Here is a 13,617-nt window from a genome sequence, read left to right as displayed (position 1 = left end):
GCGAAATAATAAAACTTAAGAAATAATTATTCTTTTTGAGCAAAAAAATCAAACTCATAGAATAATGATTATTTCTTGAGTTTTATAATAAAACTTATAAAGATTACAGTCGCTGTTTTTTTGTGTTGATCACTTGTCCTTTATAAGGGACGCCACTGTCGTGCACACTTAGAGAAGAGCCCCACAAAAATGGCGACTGTCGCTACCTGTGGCTCGAGATACTGTTCGCAGGAGTTGCTTCTGGCCAGGTTCTGGCATTGGGAATGGGATTGGGAATGGGTCGGGTACTGGGTCGGGTCCTGGGACCATGGGGTGCCTACACGCGCTCAGTTGGAACTGTTGCATGCCGATGTTCAAGTTGCGTGCGTAAAGAAACCAATTTTTCCAGACAGCAGCCGCCCGTTGAGCGAGTGACTGACTGACTGACGAACTGACTGACCGACTGACTGACTAACTGAGCAAGAGCAAGCGAGAGCAAGAATGAGAGCAAGATGAGTTATTCCTTTGCAGAGTGCATTTTTTTCAGTACTTTTCTCCGCATGTGTGTGTGTTTGTGTGAGTTTTCATAAAACCCCAGTCAGAGATTTTTTTGTCTTCCTTTGATTTTCATTTTTTTTCTGCGTCCGCCTGCGCCTTTCCAATGTGCTCAGAGAGCCACAAACAAACGCCCCGCGCGCGCTCTCTCTCTCACACTCTCTGTCTCTCTCTCACTCTCTCGCGCGCGACGCGCTCTCACGGCACATTTTTATTTGCGCTTCCAATGATTTTTTGCCCTCTTCGCCTTTGGTGTTTTCTATTTTTTTTTTCTTCCTTCTTTTTTTATATTCCGTTTGTCGGTTTGACCGCGCGCCCCTGGCCACAAGTAGCAAGGCAACAACAACAGCAACAACAACGCACGCCTCTGCCTCTGCCTCAGTCGCAGTCGCAGTCGTTGCTGCTGCTGCCTGCCTCAGTTTTCGACTTCCCTTATTTCTTGTTGCTTTGTTGTTGTCGTTCTCGTTCTCGTTGTTGTTGTCGTTGTTGTTGCTGGCCGTGTTTTCTGTGTGCGCGAGTGTACACCGCAATGGAAAAATGGGAAATTTTTACTGTTGTTGTTGTTGTGGCAATGGTGGTTGCTTGATACCTGCCCCGGTCACCACCGCCGCCGTCGCTGTCAGCCGCTGCACCCTTAGCCCAAGCACACACACACACACACACACACACACACACACACACAATAGGTAAGCGACGAACGAGCCAACCAAACCACGCAGCGACGTCCTGAGCACTGGCAATGAGTGCGAGCGAGCGCGCAATGCTTGTACCGAGCACTGGCCCGCGTGTGTGCGAGCGAGCGCGACAATGCTGTCTTGCAGCAGCGCAACGGCAGCGGCAACAGCGACGCCGACAGCGGCAGCGACAGCAGCGCATTCTACTTTAAATACTGGCAACGATCGCAGTTGAGAAACAGTTCACACAGCGACTTTAACGTGTCGAGAACGCAGCGAGAAACAGCGAGAAGCGAAAAGCGAGAAACGAGTAGCAAAGCGAGCAGCGAAAAGCGAAGCGAATTGAAACGAGAGTTGAGTTCGCCGCGTTTTCGATAAATTCAAGCGAATAACAGTTACTTGAACACTAACAACTCAAAACAAATAAATACAATTTTTTTGCGTGCAACTCAAGTGCTTTAAACATAACAACAACAACAACGACAACAAATATATAGCAAAGAAGAGCGCGAAAAGCAGCTTGTCTGCAATTTCTACCGTTACTGCTTGTTGTTTATTTTTTTTTTTTGGTTTGGTGAAGTGCACAAACAACAATAACAACAACAAGGATTACAACAATATTGGATATTATTTTTTTGAGCACGTGTAAATACAAATACAAATACAAACACAATGCATTTGCCCGCTGGACCCACAATGGTGGCCAATACGACCGCCCACACACAGGTGCTGGCTGCGGCGGCAGCAGCGGCGGCGGCAGCGGCAGCGGCGGCGGTTGCCACAAATGTTAGCCAGGGCAATATCAGCACACATTCGGCCAGCAGCACGGGCAGCTCCACGCCGGACAACAACAACAGCAGCAGCAGCAGCAGCAACAACAACAACAACAACAGCAGCAGCAATAATAACAACAACAGCAGCAGCAACAACAACTCCAGCTCGAACAACAACACAAACTCGGCGAAAATGCCGAGCTCCATGACAGACATGTTCGCCAGCCTGCACGAAATGCTGCAGGAATATCACGGCGAATTGGCGCAAACGGGTTCGCCGTCGATCCTCTGCAGTGCGCTGCCCAATCACTGGCGCTCCAACAAATCGCTGCCGGGCGCCTTCAAGGTGATCGCACTGGACGATGTGCCGGACGGAACGCTCGTGTCGATCAAGTGCGGCAACGATGAGAATTATTGCGGCGAATTGCGCAATTGCACCACGACGATGAAGAATCAGGTGGCGAAGTTTAATGATCTGCGCTTCGTGGGACGTTCGGGCAGGGGCAAATCCTTTACGCTGACCATCACCATTGCCACGTATCCGGTGCAGATAGCCAGCTACAGTAAAGCCATCAAAGTAACGGTCGACGGGCCGCGGGAGCCAAGAAGTAAGCAAAGTGAGTTTTTTAGTTTCCATTACGATTTTATGTTTATCCTTGCTGCCTCAAACCAATCCAAGAATTTTTGAAAACAAAACCGTTTTTTTATTGAAATAAATTTGACTAAATTTTTGGTTTTTTTTTTGTTTGTTTCGCTTTCCAGGCTATGGCTATCCACATCCCGGCGCCTTTAATCCCTTCATGCTGAATCCGGCGTGGCTCGATGCCGCTTATATGACGTACGGCTATGCGGATTACTTCCGTCACCAGCAGGCAGCCGCCGCTGCAGTGCATCATCCGGCGCTGTCCAAGGCAGCCACATCGCCCAATGGCAGCGCCAGTGGCGTTGTTTCGCCCGGTGCCGTCGGCTCTGGCGCTGCTGCCAGCGTGGCTGCCACAGCTGCCACAACCGCCGATTATCCGGCAACAGCGGTTGCGGGTGTGGCTGCCGTACCGCCTGCCTCCATGATGCCATCGCCGCCGGGCGGCGCACCAGCCGCTGCCTATGCGATGCCGCAGTTCCCCTTCAATCATGTGGCAGCCGCAGCCGCAGCAGCCGCTCACCAGCATCAACATCCGCATCCGCATCCGCATTCGCATCCGCATGCGAGTCAAAAGTCCACGCCGCACGCCTTCCATCCGTACAATTTTGCGGCAGCGGCAGGATTGCGGGCACGCAACGCGGCAGCTGTGGCACTGCATCATGTGGCAGATGCGGCCCACATGAGTCCCGCCTCGTCGCGTCCCTCGAGCTCCTCGCCAACGCCCCATGTGCTGCTCAAGCTGAACACATCGATTGAGACGAGCTCCATACACGAACAGTCCGCCTCGGATGCGGACTCCGATGATGAGCAGATCGATGTGGTCAAGTCGGAGTATGAGCTGGACAAGTCCATCGATTCCACGCGCAGCTCACCCACCCAGCAAATCTCTGTGCCCCTTCGCATGCGCTGTGATCTCAAGGCGCCCTCCGCCCTCAAGCCTCTCTATCATGAATCTGCGGCAGCGGCGGCAGCTCCACGTCAAGCGTCACCGGAGACGACGCTGCCGGCGGCAACGAAGCTGAAGAGCGCCGCCGTACAGCAGAAGACTGTGTGGAGACCCTATTAAACACACACACACACACACACTACCCAACACACACACACACAGAGTGATAGTTCGAATGGATGCAGAAAGCAGGCGCAGAGCGGCAGCAACATTGTGATATAGTCATATAAGTTAGACACGTCCACGGCAGAGCACAGCACAAAAGTAAGAGAGAGAGAGAGAGAGAGGATGCAAGAAAGGACTCCGGCCGGCAAACGGAGCGCAACAGGATATACTCGCATATATCCCAACACGGATAAGGGAAAGGATAATGGAAAGTGCGGCGAGCTCCCTCGAAGTTTTATGCTCGATTCATAAAATCGTGCGTTGAGTTCGTTACACACGCACACACACACACACACACACACATTGCAATACCAAAAAAAAAAAAAAAATCAAATGCAAAAAATATACTAGAAGAATACCCCTTCCAAAAGCTGGCTGATATTAACAACACCCTATCCAAAAAAATAAAAAACAAAAGTAAAAATTTCATCGATCGCCACGCAGCGAACGCTAACGAAAATCTTAAGAAAAACCCTCCCGAAATCCGTTAGAGAAACCCCAAAATTTAGTTCAATTTTATGCTTTTATTTTTTACCATTATTTTTTTTTTTATTATTATTTTTATTTTTATTTTAATACAAACCTTGTCTTCGATAGTGTTTACGATGCTCAATCCATCATCTAAATTATTATTTTTTATACTTTTGCAATTTTTATTTTAATTTTGAATTTTTTTGATTTCGACTCTGACACCTTTTGAATGTTGTCTTGTAAATAGCTCCGATATATATATCTAATATATCTGAAGTATTTTTTTTTTTTGAATAATGCGAATTTAGCTATTGATAATCTTTAAGTTTTTAGTCATGTAAGGAAAAAGCAAACAATTTTTTTGTATAGCTTTAAGTTTTAGCGCGAAAAAATTAACAAACGAATTTCTGAAACCAAATAAAAACAAAAAAACACAATACAAATCAACAAAACATAAACCAAATATTTGTTGTTTCTTTATGGAAATTTCTAAACATTTTATTTCAGTAAAATTTGGCACTTGAACTTTGATATAAACCACAATTTCAAATTCCTCAGTCAGTTAATATGACAAATATTTGTCTGAAAGTTCAGTGAGATTGAAATGATATATTTTCAAAGTCTTATCTCTGGTCTGCGGAGTTGTTTTCGATAAGCAGGTGAAAACAAAACAATTCTTAAAAATGCGCAATTGATTTTGATGATAATTAGGTGAAAATAATTGAGAGGTTTCAATTCAAAATTTTTGTATTGCTATGTTTCTTATAAAGTTGTTTAAATAATTTGAAAATATTGCTTAATTTTTGGAAAAATTAAAATTTATTTAAGACAGAACCATTTAAGAACTTGGGAATTTTTTTTCATAATAATTTGAATAGAGTTGAGATTTTACTTAAGATTCCTTCAGCATTATATTGATATTATTTAAAGATTTGCAAAATGATATATTTTAGTTTCGTTTTATAAAAGATTTAATTAAGTTTAAGCAGGGAGACTTTACATTTACTGCATTCATTCACAGGGATATACTATAGATGGTATTGAGATTTAAATTTCCTTGGCATCTTTTATTTTCTTTAGTCTTTTGCCCAACCTTCGATTTGTTCCGCTGTTTGTCACAATTTGAAATGCTGTCTTCATTTCTATCCCAAAGTGCTGACATTGTCGCCTGGCGGTCTGTCCGAGCAAGAAATCCGGGCAGTCTGGATATACATAGATATATATGTACTTTTTTTTGAAAAGTTGAAGGCCATTGACTGTGGCAATCGATAATGGCAATTAAAACGCATAATTAGAGATGATGAGGCGTGGTTAGGGGTCTCAGCAGCTGTCGATGATCACTATCAGAGCTATATGCTAGACTCGCACTACCGAGTCCTGGTTAACCTGGTCATCCTGGTCATCCTGGTGGTCCTGTCTGTTCCCTTTTTGTGCAATTGTCATGTTAATTAGCGTAACAACCTCAATTTTGGCACCGAGTGATATCCATCCAAGGACAACGACTCCTGCAGGACATCAATTGGCCCAACCGCAGTGCATTTTGTCAAGTCGCAGCCATTAACCGCACCGATGGTGACAAAAAAAAAGGGAGATATAAGTGAGACACAGCTCAATTAGCCATAGTCCAGGAATAACCTTCAATTTGGCCGTCGGATTTCATCTTTGACAGTTGTCCGTTGACAGCATCAATATCTTAGCCAAAAATCAAATTGTCGCTCTTCAGGCTGAGGGAATCGGGTTGAAGTCTTAGAGAACCTTGAAACTAGAAAGAATTGCTGCGAGTATTTGAATCAAGGCTGCTAACCACAAAAATTTCAATAAAGGTTCGGTTCGGCGGTTCGAACCATAGACCAAGACGTGGGTTCGGTTCGCAAATCGGCTTATGTGCTCCTGAACCCAAGACTTGGGTTCGAACCTTATTTCAATTTAATCATAAATATATTCTTATGGATTTAATTTTTTCTTGACCCAATTAATAAAAAAAATTTAAAAATAAACGAATTTTACTAATTATCTAAATTTATTTGAAGATTTTAATATGACTTATATTTATCCGAAGTCTCAAATAGTTAAGTAATATTAAAAAAGCATAAAATGTATGTAATTATTTTTCTTTCGAACCGAACCATTTTATAAGAAAAAGTGGTTTGGCTTAGGTTCGGGTTGGCAGAGTAAATAATTTCAAGGGTTTGGTTCATGATTCGGTTCAGGCTGCTTAAAAACCCGAACCGAATCGGTATCGGCGAGGTTCGGCTCAAAACCGGTTTGCAGCCTTGATTTAAATTATGTAATATCATATAGATTTATTTATCAAATATTTGATTGAATTGTCGAAAATTATTGCCATAAATGTCGCAGACAACATTATTTTATTATATATATAAAAAATTGATTATAATATTTTTTATAATTTGTACCACTTGAATTTAGCTAATTTGTTTAAGAAATATTTGGAGACTGCTAAAGTTTCAATGTCAGCTGTCAAATGTAAAGTTTTAAATGAAAAAGTTATTTCCGCAAAAATAAACCGACAAATTAATTCTTTTTGTTCTATAGAGATGTAATGAATATATATTTTTATGATTATATCAAAGAATTTCTTGAAATATTTTGTAATTTTTTTATTTTTGTGTCTCTGTCTCTCACTCGCTTATTGTTACTTCACAAAACATATCTTTTGTATATATTTTTATTAATTTTAAAAATCGAATTGATTGTTGTGCCACCTGGGATGCACTATATAGTATAGTATTTGAATCATGTTGGATGCCTTGTTGCTCTTGTCACAGGACTCTAATGAAGCAGCTTCCCCACAACGACAGCAACAACAACAACAATAACAACAACTTATCGTTGCAAACAGATATTGACTACTATCCCACATTCCCTCCACTCCCCCTTAGCGGGAGACCATTTCGAAAAGAATATTTTGGAATGCGACTGCTGCGTATATATTTCGCTTTTAATCAATGGAAAATTTTGCATTTTCGCAATGTGTTTTACACTTTTCTGCATGTTTTTTATATCAGCTTTATAGGGTTTGGGTTTGGATTTTGGCTGGGGGGAGGAGGGTGGAATGTGTAGTTTTTTTTTTCCCTTCAACTTTTCTGTTTTGGTTGTTGTAATTCACTGCATTTTCATTGAGCGCATATATTGTTGTAGTGAAATGCAGCTCATGGAAAACTATTTGACTATTTAGCATTGACTACTGTTGTTGTTGTTATTGTTGTTGTTGTTGTTATTGTTGCCCAGCGACCGCTGCGACTGAGGTTGACTGTGTGATTGTTGGCGGCGGTAAGCGAAAAACTGCGAAAGTCAAAAATGCCAACGCACACAGATACAAATGCAGTTGCAGATACAGATACGGCAGATACATCGGCAGATACAGATATTTTCGTATTCAGATACGAAAAACCGCGTGACGCGACGTGCAACAACAACAACAACAACAACAGCAACAACATTAACAACGGCGAAAACGAAAAGAAATCAGCTGAAAATATAAAAATGGCCAAAATGCATTGCAATGGAAAATGGTTGGCCAGAAATTACAAAGAGCGCATCAGTGGAAATTGGCGAGAGTCTAGTTAGAGTTGAGGTGTGGTACACACACACACACACACACACACACAGGCACAGCCTCCCCCTTCCACCCCACCTTTCAGCCTGTTTGCCACATCGCCCACGGCAATACAAATTACAAACGAAATGAGAGACTTTTCGGGCGCCTGACATTGGAAAATGAATTGCAATCGCCTTTGTTCGTATTATTACACTACCTTGAACGGTTCCATCAGCTAAACAATAAAATATATTACGCTAAGTATTCAATTATTTTATATTTTTATTGATTTTAATGATTTGAAATTCTTTTTTAAGAGAGACCGGGGAAATGTAATGTTTAAGAATTCCATTTAATCAGACATTCAATGAGATTGGAATTTGTAAAAGTAAACGGTTCCATCAGCTAAACAACAAAATATTATACTCAAAGTATTCAATAATTTTATACATTTATTAATTTTAATGATTTGAAATACTTTTTTAAGAGAGAACGGGGAAATGTGATGTTTAGGAAATCCACTTAATCAGACATTCAATAAGATTGGAAAGTAGTTTTTTTTTTTATTTGTAATAAATTAAATTAATCGAAAAGAAAAGAAATATAATTTTATACATTTATTGATTTTAATGAATTTAAATTCATTTTCAGAGAGAACGGGGAAATGTGATGTTTAGGTAATCCATTTAATCAGACATTTAATAAGATTGGAAAATAGTTTTTTTTTTTGATTTTTAATAAATTAAATTAATCGAAAAGAAAAGAAATATATGCAACAGAATTGTTGAGGAAATACATCACAAACTTATTTCAAATTATTTTAGATTTTAAAAACAAATTTTACAGCTGAAAATTAAAAATTTTGTACAATTTGAAAATGAAATAATTGAACTTTTTAACAGTTTTGGACTTGAAAAAAATTTAAGAATGATAAGAGTTTGATGTTGTGAAATTTTAGTAAAGAATCTGATAGCACGATGATTAATAATATTTTTTTTTATAATAACATTTTAATTTTATGCATTTGTATTTTTAAAAACTAAAGCACTTAATACGAAAGCGTATTAAGATTTCGTCGATTAACATAATTAAATGTAACTTTGGTATTTTTTGTGCATTTTTGGTTTGATTTTTGCTTAATTTAGCGCTAATGAAATGCGACTGGCAACGTTGATTGCATGTGGCCTAGTCCTGGCTCATCCTCTGGACTGCTCCCCCGCCCCTATTTGGTCAACCCCCGCTACACGAAAATAAAATGCATTTGGTCGCTTGTCACGCAAGCGAAGTCAATTGTCTGGGCAACTTTAAAGCTGTCCGGTTTACAATTTAAATGCCAATGTTGGCGATTTGTAACTTGTCACTACGCGACACACAATTGTCTCTTATTGAACCATCGGGAGAAAGGTGGAGAGAGAAGGGAAGTGGATGGGATAGGCAAAGAAAGAGGGAAAGGGGAAAACTGTTACCACCTTCAGTCGGACTATAGGTTCGCGGTTAGCCCATTGGGGGACTAGGCTTTTTTAATGATTAACCGTCGTGTGTGTTGTGTATTTCTAATGCGCTTAGTTTGGATTTGAAAAACTCAAGAGCCCAGCAAATTAGTCGATTGTATCTATGGAGGAGGCGGCGTAATCCGCAATAGCTGAGATTTGCTCTACCTTAGCTTAGCCATGATATCGATATCGATATCGATACGACCAACAATACCAATATACCATTCGATATACGCTTAACTCTACGCCAACCCGGTAATCCCCCCAAAACAACTGCTGTCACTCCCACCACAGTCACCGCCACAGTCACCGCCACAAGTCAACGTCAACCCTCCAAGCTGGCCTTGGAGATCCACTTAATTTGCCAAATTAAAGTGCTGCAAAAAATATATTTTACGCTAATTAAATGACATTCAATTGGCACAATTCAAGGTTGAGGGATAAAACACAATTTTCAAAGACACAATGCGAAAAAAACCAAACGCAATCAACGAATTCTAAATACCCTTTTAAAGTGATTAGAAAATATATATAGAAAGAAACGGCTTAAATAATTATTCTTAATTTTCTCTGCTTTGAGTCGTATGATCGTTAACACTATTCTACTTAATTTCGGAAATAGTGGCATCCAAATCTACAATTCAATCCTGTTTTTTTTTTTATAAAATAAACACTTTAATAAACATTTGATTTAAAAAATTTTTAGACTACAAATATTTGTTAGTTTTTATATGTAAAAGCTTAAGAAATAATACAAAATTAAAATATTTCATGTGATATGACATTTGAAATGTAATCTTAAGATGTTGTTTTAAAAAATGTTTTAATGGTTAAGTGACAATAAAACTAAAACTAATTTGCAAACATTGAAATAAAATGTTGTATTTATTCTATATATAAAGGAACTTGACAATTTAATTAAACTTAGTATATAGTATTTTTTAATTACCATGCACTTATATTTAATTTTGGGAATCTTTTATTAAAATTAAGGCTGCGAGCCTCCAAAAAAATTTTAAAGGTTCGGTTCGGCGGTTCGAACCATAATGCAAGACATCGGTTCGGTTTGCGAATTGGTTTATATACCCCCTAAACACAAGCTTTGGGTTCGAGCCTTGATTCAATTTCATACAAAAAAAGTATTTTTAGTTTTATATATTTTTCTTTAATATTTGAGCTAATTATATATATTTTTTTTATAGAATTCCAATTTTGATGTTAATTCAAATTTATTTGAAGATTTAAAATAAAGATAAATATGACTTATTTTAATCCGAAGTCTCAAATCATTGCATAATATAAGAAAATCATAAAATTTATGTAATTATTTTTTTTTCGAACCGAACCTTTTATTTTGGAAAGCGGTTCGGCTTAGGTTCGGGTTCGCAAAGTAAATAATTTCAAGGGTTCGGTTCATGATCCGGTTCAGGCTGCTCAAAAAGCCAAACCGAACCGGTTCGGAACCGGTTTGCAGCCTTGATTGAAATTACATTCTGGATTACTTAAAGAAGATTTTAAGATATTTGCAGTTAAAGACAAAAGAGATAAATGTGTGATTAAGAGTGTTGATACTAACAAGCAGCGATTAACTGTTAACTGAAGCGCTGCCAACTTAATTACACACTCAGCATGCTCTCACACAAGGTTGGCAACTCTGAGCTTTTAAGAATGTCAACGATGGGAGAACATTTTCAGATTGAACCCTTTTACTGTCGCTTTGCTCATTGTCAGCTTTGAGTTTTGTCAAACGCTTGATTGACTCGCTGCCTGATTGACTGACTGATTGACTGACTGATTGACTGAGGAACTAAGTGACTTTACTGTACATTTTGTTGTTACCCTTTTAACTTGCCTTCTGCTGTTGCTGTCTGTTGTATTGCTTGTTATTGTTGGTTGTTGTTGTTGGTTGTCGTTGTTGTCCCTGTTGACGCGCGACCGCATTTAATTTTTATTGAATTTATTAAGTGATTAAAAAGTTGTCAATATCAACGAGTCAGCATTGTTGTTGCTGCCAACGTTGTTTGCTTTTGTTTGCCACATTGTCACAACAATGAACATTTGCACTGTTGTTGCTGTTGCTGCTGTTGCTGTTGTTGTTGTTGGTTGGTTGGTTGGTTGGTGTTGCCGTACTTGCTGTACAGTGTCCACTTTAATCCTTGCTGTGGTTGCAAAAAACGCCACCGCCTGTACACTTCCTCACCTCTCTGCATTCTCCATTCTCCTCACCTCACCTTCCACTCTCTTTATGAACGTTGTGTAGAGATCGCTTTTTCAATATTTTCCAACAGCTTTTTCCCTGCAAATTTATTAATGCCAAACTGTGTGTGTGTGTATGTGCGAGTGTGTGTGTGTGTGTGCGAGTGTGACCTTTGTGGTTGCTGTGGATTATGCGGTTGGCTCACTTGTTGCAGATTGCAGCCGCTGCGGCGACTCAATTGCAACGGAATTGAAACAAACACGACAAACGCTACCTGCAAATCCGTCCTTCCCTCCTTCCCTCCGCTCCTTCCTCCCTCCATCCCTCCTTCACTCCATCTCTGCTCGCCAACAATTAGACTGTAAAATCGGTGCGTCCTTGGGTTTAATTGCGCGTTCCAAAGCCGTTCCAGAATCAGTTCCCGCACCTCTTCTCTGCTCACCTTCCTCTCCTCTGCTAGTTGCACTTGCCACATGCCACTTGCCACTTGGCACCACCTTCGACGATAAATGCTACAAGATTTACGATGTGCATGTCGTGTGTTTGGAGCAATGTTTAGACCAGTTTCCCATTCCCGACATAGTTGGGAGTACTTAAGTAAAAGTGAAGAAGGAAGCTGGGAGAGAATTGTGGGCATCCTTGTCAGCCGGGAATCTAATTATTGAATCATTGAAGAATCTTAAGCAGATAAGCTTGAGAGTTATGGGAAGATTTGTGAAACACACTGATTTAAGTCAAATTATAAGTAAATCAAGTTAATTATAACTCTTGAGTTGTTTGGAATTGATAAAACTATTAGAGTGCATCAAGTGCCAAAAAATGTTAAAAAGGGTAATCCAAATTCGTAATCTACATTCAATTCTAAGATATTTTCACTAAGAAACCATAGTTCTAAAATCAATTCCTACACTGATAAAAAAAATGTTTTAAAATCAAGATTTTGGTCTCAGAACTAAGATTTTTTGTGTATAAAATGCGTCGAGAACATAAAAATCTTAAATTAAGAGAACACATTTTGACTTAAAGAACATTTTAAACAAGACCAAGTTCTTATTTTAAGAATAAATGTTCTTAAAATTAAAATTAAAAAATAAAATAAATAAAAAAAATATATATATTTAAAAAAATGCGTTGAGAACATAAAAATCTTAAATTAAGAGAACACATCTTGATTTTAGGAACATTTCAAACAAGACCAAGCTCTTATTTAAAGAATAAATGTTCTTAAAATTAAAATTAAAAAATAAAATAAATAAAAAATATAATATATATTTATTATTTGTTTTTAATTTTAAAATTGTAATTTATTTATATTTTATTTTGTTTTAGTAATTTTATAAATATTATTTTAATTTGTTAAAAGTTATAGAATCAAAGGACTAATTGTCTTTAAAACATAATTTAATACTAAAACATAAAATTTTTCAACTTAAAAAGCGGGAACTTTTAAAACTATGGTTTCTTGGTGAAAACATCTTAGGCCGTTGACCGTTGATTACGAATATGGGCTACATCTTTTTTTTTAATCGATGCACCCTAATAACTATATTAATTTCTTGTTCTTAGGAGATATATTGATAATTATGGTTAAGTAGTTATAGTAAAGTGCTGAACACTCTAACAATTTGCTGGAATTGATAGGATCATACTGATATTGGCATTGTTCCTTTGCATAACTGAATGAATATACTAAAAAAGATACCTTCTGGTAATGGTTAAAACATGTTAAGAAGTAAGCTTCGGATTTTTTTTCTTGATAACTCCAATTTGAATGCTAATAATTCACATTCTCTCTTAATTTCAAAAGTAACAACTTGACATTAAAGCGCATTCATAGTTATGTTACACGTTGCCCCAATTTTGGGGGTGGGAAGGTGGGAGGAAGTGTATGTGCATCCTTTCAACTGTGACCAAGTTGCACAGTTGTCTCCTTCGCTGATAAATTTTTGGCCAATTCGTTAAAACCCATTGCGCCATTGTGTAACAAACCAATTAGCAATCAAAATGAACTAACACGTTGCTTCGTTGCTCCGTTGCACTGTGTGCTTACACCCTGTTCCCTCTGTGCCCCCGTGCCCCCGTGCCCCTACCACCCCTCTCATACCCTTCCTAGTGCCACAGAGCATCCAATTCATCCATGTTGTCATTTCGGATGTGGA

The 13,617-nt window shown here is 38.9% G+C and overlaps 1 protein-coding gene across 2 annotated transcripts; it reads left to right on the top strand.

Moving 5' to 3' along the window:
* The first annotated feature begins 1,879 nt into the window (after positions 1 to 1,879).
* On the top strand, positions 1,880 to 4,047 carry LOC117790367 (segmentation protein Runt). 2 transcript variants are annotated; one of them, XM_034629806.1, is made up of 2 exons: positions 1,880 to 2,598; positions 2,744 to 4,047. In XM_034629806.1, the coding sequence occupies exons 1-2, from the start codon at positions 1,881 to 1,883 to the stop codon at positions 3,688 to 3,690; spliced, it is 1,665 nt and encodes a 554-aa protein (XP_034485697.1). In that variant the 5' UTR covers position 1,880; the 3' UTR covers positions 3,691 to 4,047. The 2 variants fall into 2 exon arrangements, with proteins under 2 accessions (XP_034485697.1, XP_034485704.1); XM_034629813.1 differs by having other exon boundaries at positions 1,881 to 2,589.
* Positions 4,048 to 13,617: the final 9,570 nt, after the last annotated feature.

This window comes from Drosophila innubila, chromosome X, assembly GCF_004354385.1.
Source record: "Drosophila innubila isolate TH190305 chromosome X, UK_Dinn_1.0, whole genome shotgun sequence".
Classification (NCBI taxonomy): Eukaryota; Metazoa; Arthropoda; class Insecta; order Diptera; family Drosophilidae; genus Drosophila; species Drosophila innubila.
The sequence above is the reverse complement of the archived record's forward strand: the minus strand, read 5'-3'. Positions and strand labels throughout refer to the sequence as shown.

Coding starts and splice junctions, on each gene's coding strand:
- LOC117790367 (XM_034629806.1), top strand. CDS start 1,881: ATGCATTTGCCCGCTGGACCCACAATGGTGGCCAATACGACCGCCCAC. Junction 2,599..2,743: donor GGAGCCAAGAAGTAAGCAAA/GTGAGTTTTTTA, acceptor TTCGCTTTCCAG/GCTATGGCTATCCACATCCC.